Consider the following 20,955-nt stretch of genomic DNA (forward strand, 5'->3'; position numbering starts at 1 on the left):
AAAAAATGGTTTTTATTCAATTACTATCCGACCACTACTGTAATGTGACAACTGCTGCATGTGCAAGCTCTCAATGACAGCCTTTATATTACACCGGACTCAACACTCTATTGGAAGACGCTGTTTCCATTGTCTTCCAAGTTGTGTCGTTATAATTATATTTCTGCTACGGCATTTATCGCGCTATTACATAACGTCATACTTGCCATAAGTTCAATCTGAGTTCACGGTATAATTGCAGACTTATCGAAGAATAGTTGTTTGACAATCAGTTCCGTAAACATGCTATCTACCTTGCACTTTTGAACTTATTGTACTAAGCTGGATAACCCCATACTTGTCATCCTATTTTGTAAACATGTTATTTACATTGCATAATGAACTTGCCGAATTCGAAATACCTAACCTCTAAGTGATTGACAACTTAATTGGTTGAAATAGTCGTAACTATTAGCAAGCTCCAGTGTTTTAGAGAACTTTTGTAGAAAGTCACTTGTAAGCATGAGCAAAAGACGTGCTTATTCTATAGAATTCAAAACCGAAGTAATTAAGTTTGCAGAAAAACATTCAAATCGAGAGACCGGAAGAAAGTTTAAAATCGACGAGTCAATGGTACGGAGATGGTTGCAAAAGAAGGAAGAAATAAATGAAGCTTACGAGAAACCAGGACCATCGAAGAAGAGATTCAGGCTTGAAGGAGCTGGGCGAAAGCCATGCCTATCCACAGTGGAAGACGAGTTAATGGAGAAAATTGCCAAAGAACGAGCTGAACACCATCATGTCTCCACAAACCTAATCATGGTCTGGGACACGAAAATCGCCGAAGAAATTGGCTTGACTGAATTTATGGCTTCTCGTGGTTGGTCGTTCAACTTTATGAACAGATTTAATTTGTCAATCAGACGGCGAACGACTACAGGACAGTCATTGCCACGTGACCTTGAGGATAAGATTCGTAACTTTGTCGCTTTTAACAAGAAGCAAATAAATATCAACAGTCTTCAACCGGCCATGATTGCTAACATGGATGAAACACCAATATGGGCAGACATGTCCAGTGCCACCACAGTTGATAGCAAAGGCGTCCATACTGTTCCCATTAAAACCACACGGCATGAAAAAAAAACGACTCACTGTTTGTCTCGCTGTAAAAACAGGAGAGACAAAAATGAAACTGTATGTGGTAATTCCAGCTGCAAAAGTCAAGAGAGAGCTTGCATCTATCCCTGGGGTTGTGGTGGCAGCAACGCAAAATGGCTGGATGAACGAAAAGCTTACTTCGGATTGGGTTGAAAAGGTGTGGACAAACTTTTCCTTTACAAAACGCATGCTTGTGTGGGACTCTTTTAAATGTCACATTTCTGATGAAAGAGAAGAACAACTGAAACGATATAACACTCTAATGTCAGTCATTCCTGGGGGCTGCACGAAGTACTTGCAGCCACTTGATGTGTGCATCAACAAACCGTTTAAATCAATTTTTCGTGAGTTTTATGACGACTTGTTTAGAAAAGGTCAATTTGAATACACAAAGGGTGGAAAAATAAAAGCAACCAGTCATTCAGGCTACTGCAAATTGAATGGGTTGTTAAGGCATGGGAAAAAGTTCCAAATGAGATTGTAATAAACTCTTTTGAGGTTAGCGGGATTACAACTAATAATGTCACAAAAATTTTCTGCCTTGGAAATTGAAGTTCCAGTGATAATAATGACTTGAACGATATCAGTATTATTGATGATGATGAAAATGACCATTGATACAATACCGTAGTTGAAATAAAACATATGTACAATGCTTCAGTTGTTTTTATTGCATGTCGTTAGATATGTTTGCTTTGTTTTCTTTAATCAGTAAAGAAGCGATATCATCATTGTCTTCTGCGGCTTCTATACGAGGGCGGCTTTTATTGTTTATTTTTAATCAAATCGTGCGGTTTCTATTCGAGGGCGGCTTCTATTCAAGGGCGGTTTCTATTCAAGAAAATACGGTAAACGCATAAAAATGGCCACAGTGCCCACGTCTGATGTTGCTCACAGTGGTCCAAGGGACCGCTCAGGGAGTTAGTGTGTTTGCTCAGACTCGTGAAAAATTAGAGGGAACATTGGTTGCCATACGTCCGGATTTTCCCGGACATGTCCGGAATTTTAGTGTTCAAACTGCGTCCGGGGGAAAATGCTAAATTATGCTTAAATGTCCGGAAATTTTAAAATTGTTTGTTGCGTTACGGGTAATAATTTCATTGTTACGTCATAAACGACAATACAGCGCTCTATTTGTGATACAATGATACATGGATGAGTGGAGCTAGGCTAGTAGCTGAAGGCCTTATATCTTGGTCGATATTGCAAAATTTAGAACATGTCTGAAACGATAAGAGCGTATATTCGCTGAAGAAAATTATAAAGCAGTAGAAAAATAGCGCAACAAGAAGTCTGTTGCAGACCAAATTAGAATACCAAGGAAATTGTCGTTTGTTTAATGCTTAATAATTTCGAAGTGGGCCGCGGGTTTTGTTCGCACTGTCAAGGTGGGGCATTGCTAGTGTGACGTAATATTGACAGACAATGTGTTCATACCTCATTCTAAAAACCGCTAGTGAGCACTAAAGAGTGTCCGGATTTTAGGCCACGAAAATATGGTAACCCTATTCTAACTATAAGGATAAATTTTGATAAGTTTAAGGTAAGGATAAGTTTTTGGTTCAGTTTTAACTTTCTCAACAAGCGTGCTGACGTCATTTAAGTAAACAAATTGCTTTTAACCAAAGATTTAACCAAATTTATTCTGCTGTTGGGTCTTTATTTGGCTGTCGTATTCATTGGTCTTTTGCTGATTGCTGGAAATGGGCTTGTTTGTAAAAAGAAAACTGTGAACATTATTACCCTTGTAGTACCGATTGCAACAGCTTGATAAAGGATTGGGTATAATGATACAATATTTAAACATTGAAAGATTTTCTTTTAGTTCGTATTCATGTGTTACACTTTGTGGCTATGACTTTTATCAAACTGTGACGAAGCCTAGTTGGACTTTAAACTTACAGTCTTTATCAAATCTTTTAATTATCAATCAATCTTCAATCAATCAATCTTTTAATTATATCAAACGCCGTGCTATGTTATGGCCCTTGTTTAGGATGCGTACCGTCTCCAATTACATCCGGGTTTCTTAAGCTGTTACAACAACGCCCTGGGAATTTCTATCTGTGGATCAAAGTCTAGTGTTACAGTGACATGGAAGAATCTCTTTAAATGTGGCCTGAAAGCGGTGATTGCATTGACGCGAGTAAATGATACATCAACATCAACGCTGTGAGCTTGGTTAACGTAATGTGATGCTTAACCAGCTTTAGCGGTTTAAGGAATGTGATATCATTGGATTCAGATTTACCGACTTCCTGTTTTGCATTAGGATTGCACAGTTAAGTCACAATCGGTTTTCTGAACTGAAAAAAAAACGTTTTACAGACTCTTAAACTCATCTACAGAGTGTCGGCCGACGATAAAGCAATTCTACTTAGGGGAGATATCGCCAGTTTTTGAGAAAATTTGCAGATGCATTAAACGTTTGCAAAACAGAACAATAGAAAAGCCTCGGCCTTGTTCTAAACCTTGCAGTGAGTGAGTTTGTGTGTTTAAAGAAAGGTTTTACCAAAACGTGCGAATATTACTGCAGGTAGAAGATTAACATGACCATGACATGACATGACATGATTAACATGGACCATGAATTTATGTATACAAATTCGGAGATTCGATAGAAATAACTTTGGTGAAAACAGCAGGAATTATTTGCAAACTAATCAAATTTGTAATTATGCAGATAACAAAAAGTTCGTTTGGGCAAGTTATTTGTCCTCCTCAGGTACATCTTGTCCTCCTCAGATAACACTCGGTTAATTCTCCGCGCTGTTAACAATAATCAGAACATTTGTGGATGAAAGTCTTCCATATATAAGCTGGCAAAGAAATTGTAAAGAATCCATGATTGAGGTGGCAAAATATTTTTGATCGCCTTTATTAAGCAATGGAAATTGTCGACCCACTTTGATCATTACGTCGCATGCTTCGTTGACCACGTATCCAGACGTCAAACCGAACAAGTCCAGTGCGTAGGATTAAAACCGCTGTAAAGTAAGAATTAGGCAACGTATTTTCAAACTTTTTCTTTATAGCTTAAAAGAATTCATATGCTACTTAGCGGAGCAAAATCATTACAATCCAAAACCTAGAACACTTGTAATTTGAAAAAGAATCAAAGTGGGTTCACATTTTCCATTTTTAAGTATAAGCGATCAAAAATATCTTACCAACCAGACAGTAACTCGGCAGCAAGGGTCTATTAATAATGAATCAGCTATACGGTATAGCGGTGTATAGTTTGATAAGTATAACCTATACCTATTAAAACTCAGCAAGAAACCAGGACAAAGTATATGATGAACATTACAAAAGCACAAAATCAAGAAGAATTTCTTTGAAGTAAATGCTTACTTTGTTCATATTTTGACTCAATTTTGTACTTATTCTAATAACTCGCAAAGTTTGTAATTCATTTAAACTATGTTAACTCAGCCTTTAAATATTTATGCTTATTGAAACAATTTTTTGTTCAGTGTGAAATTTTCTTAGAAGGAACTCTGCATAGAACATCATAGTGGCTTTAAACCAAAATATTGGAAAAAATTAGCCTTTTTATTTCCACGTAATGCTTGTGCAGTTCTAATAATATTTTAAAATTATCAGTGATATATTACGTCAATTTTTATATCAAACGCCGTGCTATGTTATGGCCCTTGTTTAGGATGCGTACCGTTTCCAATTACATCCGGGTTACTGAAGCTGTTACCACAACACACAATGAGTTTCTATCTATGGATCAGAGTCTAGTGTTACAGTGACATTGAAGAATATCTTTAAATGTGGTCTGAAAGCGGCGATTGCATTGACGTGCATCAATAACACATCAACATCAACGCTGTGAGCTTGGTTAACGTAATTTGATGCTTAACCAGCTTTAGCGGTCTAAGAAATGTGACATCATCGGAGTCACATTAACGAACATCCTGTTTAGCTCGAAGATTGCACAATTAACTCACAATCGGTTTTTTGAACTGACAAACAACATTTGCCAGACTCATAAATTCAACTACAAAGTTAAGCCGACATTAAAGCAATTCTATTCAGTTGAAATATTGCCAGTTTTTAAGAAATTGCGCAGATGCATTAAACGTTTGTAAACAGAACAATAGAAAAGCTTGGACCTTGTTCCAAAACTTGCATGAATTTTTGTGTTCAAAGAAAAGTTTGACTCAAATTTTCGAACATTAGTGCAGGTATGTTGCCAATCTTCCAGTCTAATTAGATAATTAAAGGCTATGCAAAACTATTGTTTACTCGATAATAAATGATAAAAAATAATTAATTTGTATTTAAAATGTCTTGACGCCTTAAAGCAATATGTAGATGATTCACGTCAATTGTATAAACGAGCAGAATCTTCATGTTTCATGCTGCAGAATCTGAATGTTGTCGTTGTGTCGTTGTACATTGCTCGACAAGGCCTACAGTATTTTAGCCATGATCAATATTGCTCACTTTTATTTACTTACTTTTATTCTGTCTTATTTAGATTAATGCGCTAATTTGCATTAATAGTCGCAGAAATTTGCATAAAATTCGTCATAAGCTTTGAAAACAAGGCCGGCCTTAGCAAGCGCGGAGCTCAATACAAGACCTGCATTTTGCCGATTTTTAGTAATTAATTGTCATATTAATAATAATGATGACGTAGTACAAATAAGAACTCTTTGCAAATTAGAGCTCATCAAAGCTTTGCTTGGTGGTTTATTTTCATCAAAACATTCTCTTACGAGAAAACAATGAAAAATAACAGTGTGATCTGCGCAAAATGAAAGCTAAATTTTTGTTTTGCTGCTAAGCAGCCCGGTGCCCAACGTAGTCGCATCGCTTGCATTGACCTAAGGCAGGCCCTGTGCGCCGGTTAATAAACCGTTCGTTATTAAATTGGAAATCGGTTGAGACCAAGGACTAGCATTATTAAACAAAGTCTAGTGCATTATGTAAGAAAGTATGAACTTTGTGACCTTTCGAATGAGCGCCATTGAACCCAAACTCAGTTGTTTGAAAATAAATACTTAAGAACCAAGGTGATGAACGAAGCCTTAGACGCGTACGGTATTGCGGAAAACAATCAAATTATAATATGCAAGCAACATACAAAAAGTTTATTGGAGTCACATTTCCAGCATAATTACTTGGATTACGTTTTACGATAGATATGTACAAGAAAATGTATAGAATACCGATAGATAAAGAAAATGTACTTACAGTAAGTACTTAAAGACACTGCAAGACGGTTTTAATTTACTGAATTGTTTTTGTATTATGAGCGTGCGTTGTTATTTACCGTTGCAAGATGGACAATACTGGACCGCACGTTGCAGCTTTTATACGATTAATTGATAATGACCTCCATGCAACAAAAGTCGTCGTTGCGTCGCATTGACGAAACCATATGACCTCTATATACACTTATACAGTATCAGCATTTTTTACAATCCCTGTTTGTAGACGCGCTCCTTTTGTTGTTTCCTTATTGGTATGGCACTTTGCCAATTATTATTGACCATTCCTGTGAAGTTGATCACGTGGTGTAACCGGCAAATTTATAAATGCTGATCACCTAAGGGGTGTGTTTCGGGCCAGCAAGACCTGAATTCCACCTTACCCTGGATATTAGAAATGCACACGGATTTCTTGACAGTCTTTATATTGAACGGCTAGAAAGCAATGATCACTCGAAAGACGGACAAAACAGATACAAATCTGTGGGCGTCTATGTGTGTGGGCGTGTATGCGTGTGTGTGTGGTGATTTCTATAAGTACAGAACCCAGGGTAATGATACTTATCATCTGAAAGTACAAGGCCAAAGTAATGGAAATGATCAACTGCCCTGTGAGTCTGCACACAATAGCATTAATCTGCGATACTAGTAAATTTGATCTCAATCACGTGGCTAACAAATATAGACATTAAATCAAGTTTACTGGCAACTAACTTATCATACTGCATGCAAACAACCAATTAAACAAATCAGATTATAAACTGCAATACACATACTAAATTGTTTGGGATTAAAGCTGATGCGCGACTAGATAAAACACAAAGAAACTGGGCGTTAACAAGCACATGGTAGCAAAGCAGGTCATGGCTCTCCAGATCTAAAGAAAGGAATTTAAGACAAGGAAAGCGAATTACTACGAGTCTAGACACGCAATGACAAAGGTATTTGGAGTTTTGGGCGACACAAAATCATATAAATTATTGTTACTTAAATCATAAAAATTAAATAAACAACAACGCTAATTTGGACGTTTCGCGTGGTATCTCGATTATCACGTCATATGGTATTGGATACTTCATACAGCGGTTATTACAAAGATCATTATCAACATGACAACAATATATTTTTTGTGCAGGTGCAAAAAGTTTTACTCTTAGGTAAGATTAAAAATGAAATTAATCGTTTTATTGATGGTGATGCTTCTGGCTTCGGCACATGCAAGACCTCAGCTTTCAGCGTTTCAATATGATGCTTTACGTAAGTAATTTGCTTTAAATCGTAAATTTATTGAAAGGTTTGTTGACCACGAGATCTGGGTAGATCATTGGTGGTCAATAGAGAGATCACGTAAGAAACCTACCGAGTAGACTAGTATATAAGCCTACTTACAAAATTCTTCAAACTAGCCTACTGTGATGGTGATTATTGAGTCACTGACTCATCGGTAACAACTGTGACGATGACCATTGAGCTGTCGACGCTGAAAGGAGCAAAATTGATAAGTTCGTTTTCTGTATATTATCTTGCTGGATTTTCAGCGAACCGCTACTTTCGTATACCGCATCATGGTTATTTCAATTTCTTACTATGATTGTTTTTTTGTTTTTTTTTTAATTTGAGTAAAGTACATAATTTGTGCTCGAAAATGAATGCCTGAAAGGAAAGAAATTATGACGTGATAATAAATCGAACTTGATTTTGATGTTTATCGCTCAGTGTAAGGAGCAATATTTTATGATTAATTATTATCAGTGTTATACAAAGTCTACCCTATATAGCCAACTAAGAATGACCACGTCTAGAGCTTGTTGTCAAGAGCTCATACTTGTTGGACATGTGAGGATGACGGTTTATCAGGCGGACTTATTATTATGACAACTCTTTGCTTTTCTTATAATCTTACACATTTTGCTGATTGATCGGGTTGTAGCTGCTCGTTAAAGTTGTTGTTGTTGTTGTTGGTTGTTAGCAAGGGTCCAGTTTGTCAGTCGCGTGTTTAGAAAATATTGGTCGGATAGTTTCGTGTTTGAAAAAATTCCAGGTTTAGTTAATTACTGTCTGGCGTTTTATTGGACACTTATTGTAATATCCAATGAAATTTTAACAAATTCTTTTCTAAGCTTAATTGACATCATCTGCTCAAACGACGACATGTGACGTCACGTATTACTGACTGTCGTAATAGGCGGTGTGTCTGATGACATATGACGTCACGTATTACTGACTGTCGTAATAGGCGGTGTGTCTGATGACATGTGACGTAATAAATGATAGTAAGATATACTTTAACTAAGGAAATATTTGATGCATGGTGATAATGCTGCAGGAATATTTTGTTTGTGTTTAGGTATGTGCCATTATTACCTTCCACGCTGCATCCAACTATCCGAGTTCAACTGTAAGTGTGAGGATGATGCAAGAGGGAATTCCCGTGAATGCATACCACAATCATGGGTTTGTGACGGGCAACAAGATTGCTTGAATGGAGCTGACGAAATTGATTGTAGATGCGATCCTGGCGAGTATCAGTGCTATGATGGAGTCGGTGTGAGGTTCGATCTATGCATCAATGAAAGCAAAGTGTGTGATAGAGAGTTGGATTGTTTTAATATGAGAGATGAGTATAATGAAAATTTCGGGGAAGGATTCCAATGCAACAATGGTCGATATATACCAGCATCATGGAAGTGTGATGGACTTGATAATTGCGAGGATAACAGCGATGAAGATAATTACGATTGTCCTCAACACAGATGCGATTGTTACAAAGAAGGAAACGACACTTGCAAGAACGGAAGAAGAAGCTACTATCATGAGGGTAAGTTGAATTATTTCTTGTCGTTGATAAAAAAAAATTATTAAATTCTGTGCAGACATTTAAATTATTTACTTGGAATTAAAATGAAAGCTATGCATAGCTTAGTTAGATTTTGGTTGAATCATATTTTCAATTCGACGCTAAATCATCAATAAAGCCTTAAACTTAACAATTAAATTTATTAACTGCATGGTCAAATGAGACCGTTTAGTAACATGACTTAAAATTGTAAAGGAGAGGGTCATATAATAATCATGTAACTTACGAGAATATTGGTGAAGTTAGGTTAATAATTTTGTTTTAAGTTTAATCGGCATTTATCTACGTTTTTTAGCAATAACCCATTGTGAAATCATACTGTTAAGAGTTATTGAGTGTGAAATGTCCGCCAAACACAGTATTGTACATTAAACTTGTGTTAAAGTATATTTTTAGTTTGTTTGTTGAAGTCGGTTTTGTAAATATACGGACGTATTTGGCGTCTGGAGTGTTGGCAAGGGAAGGTCGCCACCTATTCAGATGTGGCAATTAGTTTGCTTAAATTTAGGAAGACCCTAGTTTGAGAACAGAGTTAATTGAATAGTTAGCACAAATGGTTTCATACGTTTCATCATTGGAAGATTTCAATGCAACAGATTTAACGTCATCTGATGTCAACGCTGTCCGGGTCACAGGAGCGACAGTTGCAATGAGTCATGCTTGTGATGTGACCTACGATCCCGTATCTAATTATTTCAGCAAGTAAAGCTCAGTTGAGTGACTGGTAACATGCACTAGTTTTTCATACATCTCACAAGCATATTGCAAACGTTAATATCCGTCTTTTGTGTTGTCGAAACAAAACGTAATATAGAGGATACAACAGCAATTACAGCATATTTGTTTTCTAAAGTAAACTTTCACAAAAGACAAATAAAACGAAATGTTTATTGGCATTATATCTGATGCGTAATTAATCGCAGGTTTCCAGATATGTCTGATAGTTCCCGACCTGTTGCTAATCATGAAATCATTAAAAGCATTTTTAAGACTGCAGAACTCGACTTATAGGATTGAAAAATCAAGAAATTTTTTAATTTGCAAGTCGTGATAGGGAATTGTTGCTACAATTAATACAAGCCTTGTACAAAATAATGATGTGCTTTTTAATCGTTTACTTTCGTGCACTTTGCAACACAAAACTACCTTCGTAGAATCCGATGCATGCAAACGTTTGTGAAAGTTCACTCATGTCTGTTACTTTCAAACAATTCACTGCTCAAAGATCTGCAGCCTACATGTTCAGTCTTCAGAAGAATGATAAATTCAAGAATACCAAGATCCAGAGGTTTAGGATTGAACAAAGAAAATTCTTATGCAAGATCTTGTCTACGTCTACTAAGTGTCAAAGATCATACAAAATCATTCGTAAACCTGGAAGGACATCAATGCGTCACCTGACATTCTCTGGACAGTTTAAAACGAATTCTCTGGGGGCAACATCATCGTGTACAAGAGTAATCTCGTGGAAATTTACAGGAACTTCGATTATCCTAGAATCTGTCGCCTACACTACCTCGTAAAGGCAAAATACCTTGGACGGTTTTTAGACATTTTGTGCCCAGAGTCTAATCTGTGCAGAGATTAAGCCGCTGTTTTATAATTTTAAAAGCACTCATCTCATATAAGCAACACAGCTCTTAGAGAATATTTCAATCGATTTTAAAAGTCCACTAAGAGAACGCTATCTACCTGCATCTGGCAGCAAGATGGCAAATAATCCATTGTATCTGCGCATGACTTGGCACCAAAGCAAACGAGTCAAGAATTGACGCCTTCCAAATGTTTTTTGAGCACGAAACCAACGAATTATGAAAGAGACGTTTCCACCTGCTGCCGGAGAAGAAACCAGTTTGTCGAAATGGATCCGAAAGATACGAAAACACTGATGCACAGTTGAGTGAAAGTACACCTAGAAGATCGGGCAGACTAGTGAACCTGTCAGATCGGTTGCGATCGTTACAAAGCGTGTTTTATTCCGAATTGTCCATACACAGCTTAGCGATAACGGAGTGGGCTGACCTCTAATTAAATTTTTAGTTCATGGTCCTCAGAGAAAAAGCTTGGCCTGGAACAGTACTGCATGGTGTTTAAAAGACACAAATTTGTGACCAATACGTATAAATCGCTAATGTCAACACAGTATCTACAGATTACTGGTAAAAGTGAAACAAAACGTGTGAGATGCCTTTTTATGTTACTAAAGCTAAGACCAAATCATGTAAAACACTATGTTCATATAATGCGGTGAAAATGTTTTTGCAACACATTAAGATAAATAATGACTTGGCGGCTACACAATCGTAAATCTGCAAATTAAAATTTCTTCGGTAAAATAAATATTTTAAAAATATTTTATGCCTAAACGGTAAAAGTTACTTTGCTTGTCAAATTATCCTGATTTATTAAAAATACTCTGTGCAGAGAAATGCAATGGATATACAAACTGTCCAGATCGGAGCGACGAATGGAATTGTTCATCATGTCCGTCACGGCGGCCATATAATTGCGCTTGTTATAAGATTGATACTTACTCTTGTAAAGAAGGTGGACTTGTATGTTATAATCATAATGGTGGGAGAAGTTCATTGCTAGTATTAATAGTTTTATGATTATTTACGAAAATATTTTTTCACATTATCTTGACTAATTAAAAACACATCCTACAGAAAGATGCGATGGATATGCACACTGTCCAGATGGGAGCGACGAATGGAATTGTTCATCATGTCCGTCATGGCGGCCATATAATTGCGCTTGTAATAAGATTGATGATTACTCTTGTAAAGGAAATGAATATGTATGTTATGCGCACGATGGTGGGTGAAGTTTATTGCTAGTATTAATATTTTTTTGATTATTTACAAAAACATATTTTCACATTATCCCGACTAATTAAAAACACATCGTACAGAAAGATGCGATGGAATTGCAGACTGTCCAGATCGGAGCGACGAATGGAATTGTTCATCATGTCCGTCACGGCGGCCAAAAAATTGCGCTTGTAATAAGATTGATACTTACTCTTGTAAAGAAATTGGACCTGTATGTTATACGCACGATGGTGGGTGAAGTTCATTGCTAGTATTAATATTTTCATGATTATTTACAAATACATATTTTCATATTATCCTGACTAATTAAAAACACATCGTATAGAAAGATGCGATGGACAAGCACTCTGTCCAGATGGGAGCGACGAATGGAATTGTTCACCATGTCCGTCACGGCGGCCAAATAAATGCGCTTGTAATAAGATTGATACTTACTCTTGTAAAGAAATTGGACCTGTATGTTATAAGGATTATGGTGGGTGAAGTTCCTTACTAATGTTATTATTTTTATGGCTATTTAACTGTTGGACCTGTATGTTATAAACATGATGGTAGGTGAGGTTTTAGTTTTAAAATTTGACGGTATTTAACATCAGTTAATATTTAACGATGTTTAATTTCTTGTTTTTAAATGATTTATTTAGACATAATTTTATAAATAGCTAGAAACTAGATTCATTTTTTAGAAAATCTTTGCCTATTATTTGATGTTTATTGCTAATCTTGTTTGTTCATTCATACAGTTGTTTTTATGTAGTCATACAGATGCATTACGCAAATATACATCAATTAATCACAGATAAAATCACCATACAATAAACATGCAGTAAAACACGTAATTGTTACGTCATTTCGTCACATAAGTTCCTATTGTCCACAAGATCTTAGGCTTGGTAAACAAGAATACGTTTCAAATGCACGTCTTAAAAAGCCAGTCCGACAGCGATAACTCAGCATTATGTATGACGACCTCTTTGCATAGAGTTGAGGCAGGGGTTTGCATTCGTATAAGAAGTGGTAATGGAAGCTTCACACAAAAGAAGGGAAGGCTAACTTCTGAAAAAGAGGAAATTAATTCTGTTCAAATCAAATTATTATTACCAGTGTGCCGTAGTAAAGGCGAGAGCTGGAGAAAAATATTCAATCAGGTCTGATGGATTTCCGGTGTTGTCGGACGATCATCGCTTAGTTCTCGTTTTGTCCTTCCCTGTATGAGTTGTCGATGTTCTCATAAATCTTCTTCCGGTTGGGTTACCTTATATTTACGGGCCAGCAAATGCCACTTTCAGGTGTTTTATTTTCTTTTTAACTTAGATTGGACGAGTGCTTCTAAGAAATTTCTTTGAATTGAGATAAATTTTTGTTGTCGGTCGCCGGTTTTCTTTCAACAGATATGCTGTACAGTCTGGAGTCTTTAAGCGCATTTGCTTTTTTTTATCACGAATGACAACATGTCATTTCCTGGCCTTGGTGGTTCAAACTAAGTTGTAACTACGAAGATATGAGTATTCGTAGATCCGTCATATTTCGCTTCTTGACCTTGCAGTTTCGTCGTCCATCTTTAATTCTATGTTTGCCTTTACCAAACGTTACTGGACTTGTTATGCTTCTGGCATCAAAGTTTCATTCAGGTGACTCTGAGAGTAATTAACCGACAACTACTCCACAGTGCCATCGTCGTGTGAGATCGCTTCGCTACATTCGTGAAGATGTAAGAAACTTGCCTACTCTGTCCAGTTTGGTTGCTGAGTAATTTTATTGTCTTTGCTGAGTGACGGTTAAAATTTGTGAAATTTCTTTAATCTTCAGTGTCCGATGATGACAGCCCGTTAATAAAATGTCCGGTTCAGCAAAATCTATTTGAGATTAGAATGTTTGTAGAGATGTTTGGAAGCTTCAGATTTGCCATTAGAACGATAATCTATTTTACCATAATCCTCAACCGTCGTTCAACGTGTCCAACCAATCGCTTCCTCCATTTTATTTAACTCTTAACACCGCTCCAAACTGAAGTTATCGCCAGTTATACTGTACAGTCGGCATTTTGTCCTTGTCACGGTTGCCCTACCGTTAATATACTTTAAACTTAACAAGTTTCTAAACGAACTTTATTAAACTTTATAGAATTAGAAATCTTCTGTTAAGTTTAAAGTACATTACTGACAAGCAAATTAATGACAAAAATACGTGGTCACATTGTTATTACCATTTATGTTTTCAATGTTGGAATGTTGAACATAGCGTTTGGTGCGGGGTAATTGCCAGTCTAAAGCAGCATCGACATTACTGACCAACCATTGATTTAACATGCTTCTTTAAAGCGTGATTTTGGAACCTTACGTTTTCTCTTTTTGTGTCGTTTGTCGGTTCAGAGTTGTCGTATCAGGGTCGGTAGCGTGATCTTGCAATAAAGAGGCAAGTCGACATCCAAGAGGTTTTCGGTTTGACCATCACCGAGAAAATAATGACTTGTCTTGGCAAGACACTTAAACACGTGTCTAAAGGTGAACATGAAAGTTGACTTCACTCGGATTTCTGTCCACTTAGTCTAAATCATTCCATAAATACGATGAAAAAGTGACAAGCGTTATGAATATTAGGTAAATACAGTAGTAAGTAAAAATATTAACAATAAGATTTACAATTAAACAAAACCTATACGTTTCAATATAGGTTGGGTCAGGAACATCAAGCATACTTACTCATTGTGTGTATAAATAGAAAGAATATGAGTTAAAATTCAATGTGCTAATCGAATGTCACTGTGCTTAAGAACAAATCAGTAACAGAAAATTTGTTCAGTTTTCACAAAAAATTTGTCGGAATACGTTTAACATGTAGAATTGTTGATAAAACTAATACATTGCGTATCAAAATTTGGCGTATTTGTTTTTATAGATAAATGTAATACATATAAGAGATGCCCAGACTTATCAGATGAAAAGAATTGTTCTTGTCCGGAAGGCAAATTCACCTGTTCCTGCTTCCGTAAGAACTTTCCTACTTGCAATGTGGAGAAAGGATGTATCCCGATGGAATACGTCAATGATGGAAAGTTTGACTGTGATAGTCGTAATGATGAACAGTATATCAAGTCATTGGACAAAATGAGTTGGGGTTCTTGCATGTTTAATGTTAGTAGGTTAGAAAATGAAAGCATTTGTATCCCACCTTGGTGTGACAATTCTACTTGTACAAATGTACCTTCCTTAGAGTGTAGTAAGTATGATTGCAACATGACTGACGCGGTTTGCTTTTCTTTCTGTTCTGACACAAAAACTTCAGCTAGCAACCCTAACAGAATATTCCAGTGCACTGACCAATCAATAATCTTCAGTCAAAACTTTTGCAATTTGAAGAAGGACTGCAACGACGGAACTGATGAAATAACATCTGAACCTGGATTTAAGTGCTCTGCCAAATTCTCAACCATTCTATGCGTCCTTCCTCAATGGAATCTTTACGACGACATCCCACAATGTTATGATAATTCTGATCTTTGTTTCAGCAGTGATGGTTCCTTTCATTGCTTTAAGTGTCTGGACGATCGCTTGATCATCTCGCCTAAGCAAATCTGTGATGGTCTCTTTGATTGTTTTGACCTCTCAGACGAATGTCTCTGCGAAAATCCATCTTTGCCGGAGTGTCTGGATATCTTTTCTAGTTCATCGCAATGCAACTTCATTAAATTTTGGAGCATTGAATCAAATGACACTTCTAATACTTTGCCTTCTTTGCAAGTTGACAAAAATTTAAAGATTTGCAAGAACAAACAGGGCGACACACTTACTGTTTTGTGCGATGGAAGACCAGAATGCCTGGACTTCTCAGATGAGTGCAAATCGTGTCCCAATCCTCCTGCACTCTGTAATGATACTTGCCGCACTTACTACACGATGGGAGATCGATATTGTGACGGTTACATTGATGAGGCATGGAAGTACTTACAAGACACAAACTGCTCCAAAGGATTTGATGAAAGAAACTGTCCGAAACGATTTCAATGCAAAGCTGGTAAGAAGTATAGCATCGACATCTTACAAAAATGTGATGGTAGGGAAAACTGTGATGATGGAATTGACGAAAAAAACTGTACCAACAGGTACTACTGTACAACAAAGGTAGGAAATCTGGTATCGATTCCAAAGTCTTCGTTTCTCAATGGTAAACAAGACTGTGTTGATGGGTCAGATGAATTTGTTCGTGGGTTATTCTCTTCCGCTCGTAAAATGATTGACAACCTCGGTTTAAAAATATGGCTGTGGATTGTCACTGTATTCACCATTGCGGGAAACTTTTACGTCGCCATTATCTCTGTTAAAAATATCGATAGAAGGAAAATGAAAGATGCTTCTGTATGCAACCATGTTTTAATAATCAACCTCTCCGTCTCTGACTGCTTAATGGGTGTATATTTGATGATTATTTTAGTGAAAGACGTTCAGTTTGCAGGTAGATATTCCGAATTCGATTATGAGTGGAGATCGAGTTTGCTTTGCTCATTGGCGGGAAGTCTGTGCGTGATTTCCAGTCAAACATCCTGCTTTCTCATGGCTGTTCTTACCGGTTATCGCTTGTATGCTGTCTTATATCCATTCAAAGCTCGTCATGCTTCTGCAAAACCTTGGATAATTACTGCAGTCTCTTCATGGATAATTTCCATCATCATTGCTCTCGTATCTAACACCACACATTACTTTAAATCTAAAGTTCTTTTTCTTAATGATTTTTCTTCAACTGATACAGTCACTCATGATTACGTCACAGATTTTGCTTGTCGTCTGGCCATTCTTAGAAACACTTTTCAGGATATCCATGAAATGAATTGGGAAAGTGTTCAAAGCTTTTTGATGGATGAATTTCCTCAATATGCTCCAATTGGTGAAATCGGTTACTACGGTACTACAAGTGTGTGCATGCCACGATTGTACGTAAATCGCAGTGATAGTTTCTGGATCTATTCCATTGTCATGATAACCTTCAACTTCTTTTCCTTTTTCTTTGTGCTCTCTGGATTCGCCTTAATCGCTTGGAAAATGAAGAAACGCCCGATCAAAAGTAACAACGTGCAGAAGCAAAACGCCAAAATGAATCAACGAATCGCTCGCATCATTGTTTCCGATTTTCTTTGTTGGGTTCCCATCTGCATAATGGCTTACATAAGCGTGAGTGGAGTGAAGCTTCCAGATGGAGTTGAAATATTCACTGCAGGAGTGCTCCTCCCCATCAACAGTGCATTCAATCCCATCTTGTACTCGCCCTACATCGAAACGAAAGTGGAATATTTGTGGAAAAGAATTCGCCCCAACTGCAATCAACGCCTCAACAGAGATACCATCGAGCTTAACGTAATTTCCTAAGTATTGAGTTTCCTGGATCAATTCCACCAGGCCGACTCTTAAACATCTTCTTTGCACTTGATTTCTTTACCAGGGTCTAATTATGTGAATTTAAACTTCCAGACGACTGCTCCTTTTCCTTGGTAGATATTATTTGACGGAGGAGATCATTTAACAAAACCTCTTACATTCACAAAATGTTTTTATGTCACTTCTTTAACAAATTGTTTTGTGTCTTATGTTTTGTTGCTTTGACTTATGACTTGTATTGTCGTGTATATAATAAGATTTTGTCAAAACGATTTATAGAAATATTAAAAAATTAAAAAGTTAAACAAAAACAAAAAATAACAAAACAAGAAAAGCATATTAAATTTGCAGTATTTGTTGTGGAGTATATTTGTACAGTAAGTATCCTTTCAGTATATATTATATTTATATATACCTTACAGTATATCGGTTTGAGTTGTTGTTTCTGTAAGACTTTTATTGGAAAACCTGTGAATAAGTTGCTTTGTTTTCCATCTTATAGCGCTCTTCTTGTGAAAATCTTATGTTATTAACATTTCTATAGTTTTTAAAATATCTTATTCAATTATTATCATTAAAATACGTTGGTGTGATTGGATATACTATTATTTCGTTGTCATCAGTGATGTTGGTTGAATAATTCCCCATTCTCATATTTATTCCAAACTCTCCTAAATTTACAATCATTTTATTCAAGATATTGTTGCTTCCAAACTTTCAACGTAACAATGGTTTTTGTCGATTATAAAGTGGTTCAGTAACGACATATGATGTCTGTATTGAAATGTAAGAAGATTGTTTATTGGCATTCGACAGGTTGGAGTGATATGATAGTGTATATCGTTTTTAATTTATCAGATGGCGTGCATTGCGTTATAATTATATATATTTCGCACAAAAAAATGAAATAATAAAAAAATTGACCATTAACATAAAAAATTTAAATCACAAATATAACAAAAATATTATTTAGAAAGTGTTAAACCAAAAAAAAAAAAAAAAAATAATTAAATCATTATTTGGAAAAATATGTTAATCTTTTATTGTGTTTGCTTTGGAGTATGTTTGTTTAACAATTATTGTTGCGCTTTTTAAAAATTGCTTTTAAATGACTCATAAAACAATCATAATAATGCGCATAATTTAAAGTAACCAATCTAACAGAAGCATAGACAACTAAGCTACATCATTTCAACTTATGGAGATTGTTTATATAAGAGCAGACGTCACTTCTATAACAAATTGTTTTATTTTTCATGCTTTGTTGCTCTTACTTGTCTTGCCCTGTATTTAATCGGATTTTGTTAAAGCAAATTTAAAGCATAAAAGAATATTAAACAAACAAAGAAAGTTAATCAAATCTGCAATCATGTATTCGTTGTACAATGTACTGTATATTTAAGTTGTTGCTGTAAGACGTTTGTTAGAAAACCTGTGAATACGTTGCTTTGCTTTCCATCTTATGTCGCTCTTCTGGTAAAGATCCTATGATACGAACATTTCTATGGTTTAGTTGTGTGTTTTATCACAAACTCTAATTATGTTATCGCTATCGCAGATAGCGTTTTTGGTGATCAAGTAAACCCTTGTTTAAATGTTTGCTTTCATTTTCACGCATTTATTCTTCGAAAAAATTATTAACAAGATTTTGGAAATAATTGTTTCTGCACCAATCAATACAATTTGGCCACAACACAAATGTGTATTGACTTATTGTAGATTGACGCGGTCTGACAATTTGAAGACCAATGATTTGTGGCCTTCGTTGAACGAATGCAGAGTTTCGATTTGAAATCTATAACAAAACTAAATTGTTAAAGAATCAGGCCTCCTATATAGAGTACGTTACGACTAAATTCCTCTAAAGTTGTCCTAAGCTTCAGTATTCCGTAAAAAAAGAGGAATTGTTAAAAAGTTGCTTTTGTTTGAAAGTGTATTTAATAATATTTAGGGAATACCCCGTCGCCGATAATTGCTCACCCAAACTGTATTGTTTAAGTATATTAAGAATAGGTCTCCTTCTACTGAAGTCTGTCATCACAGTTTCTCAGAGAGTCAAAATGACGGTTCCATCTGGCCGCAACTTATTCCCGGTACAAACGGCAATAACTAGCGATAACTTCGATAGCGATAACGGCATTAACTATGATACAAACACACGCAGATGTAACTAATACATGCTAACAGTGGAAAAATTTGGTAACGCAAGGCAATATATCACCGGACAAACAAGCATGATCGGCCAGAAGTTAAAAAATAACTTGACCATTATATGATTTATGAAACTCAGTTGCCTTACAACAAACCCATCGTGTTGGTTAATAGGAAGTCGGTGCTTATCGTTTTTGCAATGATTTCCGCTCATTACACAAATGCATTCACGCGTCTAAACTGCCGACAGGGTATTCAGACAAATATAATTTATATAACAAGGAAGTTTTTTCCACTCTTGATTTGACGAGAGCCCTTGCTATAACGCCGATATAGCACCTGAAAAAAAATCAAAACCGATTTTTCTACTAATGGCGAATCATAGATTTTTTTGCAAAAATGTGCTCCAGTTAGATAATAGCAAGTCGGCGTATTTTTAATTTTTTAAAAAGTGAATGGTTTGTAGGAAGCCTTTAGAATCGTTTTGTGGGTTTTATTCAAACCACACCTTTATATCCAGTGAAATACAAGAGCAAGTCTTCGAACATTTGCGCATAATCTCGGCTAAGTAAAGTTGGTATAAAGCCCACGACAGAGTGGGTAAACGCAATTTTGAAATGGGATCGTCCAAAACAGCGTGGTCCAACTGCAGGCCCGCGGGCCAAAGTTGGCCCGCGAGCATCGATTTTTTGGCCGACGAACTGATAGTCAGCTTTGATAGACGCTATTGTCAAGGAAGAACCTCGACCGCAGATGTCACATTGATCAGCATTTAATAGCTAAATAGCTAAGCTCTTCAGTTCTAATTTAAAAACATTGGCCTGCAAGATAAAAAAATTTTCTGATTTTGGCCCGCGATGAAAAGAAGTCCACGCTGGTCCAAAACATGCCAAGATTTAAGACAATACCTGAGCGTTTACATGTGTTACCATCGTTACCTCCCCATATAGCGCCATCGGCTGGGCACTTACACGAGATTGCAGCGACACCGTAAGACTAAAACGCAAACTTAGAATGAACTGAGCACGCGATAAAAGATTTTAAGACCAATAGAAACAAAATGGAGGAAGCAGCGCTTTAAAGTTCCCGATTGCCGGAAAAGAAACGACATTGACATCCGACGAGGCAGGAAAAGAGACGCAAAAACAAATCTTACGTTTTTCGCCTCTATACTTTGTCGTGTCATATGACATAAGGACTTTGCCAAACGGGAAGTTTTCTAACTTATGAATGACACATTAAAGGTAATTATGACTGTCTGTCGATATAATCACTCAGGTTAAAGCTTACTCCAACATTTCATCAAAACCTTTCTATACCGTGTCGAGGCGGCAGATTTAGAGTTATCAGTTCATTCATGGATACCGTGTCCCAAG

General features: G+C 36.3%; 2 protein-coding genes across 2 annotated transcripts; both read left to right on the top strand.

The window, feature by feature from the left end:
• The first annotated feature begins 7,507 nt into the window (after window positions 1–7,507).
• Window positions 7,508–12,575, top strand: LOC143452187 (uncharacterized). Its single transcript, XM_076953056.1, has 6 exons — window positions 7,508–7,625; window positions 8,716–9,186; window positions 11,650–11,799; window positions 11,895–12,044; window positions 12,140–12,289; window positions 12,385–12,575. The coding sequence occupies exons 1-6, from the start codon at window positions 7,538–7,540 to the stop codon at window positions 12,540–12,542; spliced, it is 1,167 nt and encodes a 388-aa protein (XP_076809171.1). The 5' UTR covers window positions 7,508–7,537; the 3' UTR covers window positions 12,543–12,575.
• Window positions 12,494–18,349, top strand: LOC143452185 (uncharacterized). The gene is made up of 2 exons (XM_076953055.1): window positions 12,494–12,534; window positions 14,958–18,349. The coding sequence occupies exon 2, from the start codon at window positions 15,092–15,094 to the stop codon at window positions 17,417–17,419; it is 2,328 nt and encodes a 775-aa protein (XP_076809170.1). The 5' UTR covers window positions 12,494–12,534; window positions 14,958–15,091; the 3' UTR covers window positions 17,420–18,349.
• Window positions 18,350–20,955: the final 2,606 nt, after the last annotated feature.

The sequence above is a fragment of the Clavelina lepadiformis genome, chromosome 4 (genome assembly GCF_947623445.1).
Source record: "Clavelina lepadiformis chromosome 4, kaClaLepa1.1, whole genome shotgun sequence".
Taxonomy (NCBI): Eukaryota; Metazoa; Chordata; class Ascidiacea; order Aplousobranchia; family Clavelinidae; genus Clavelina; species Clavelina lepadiformis.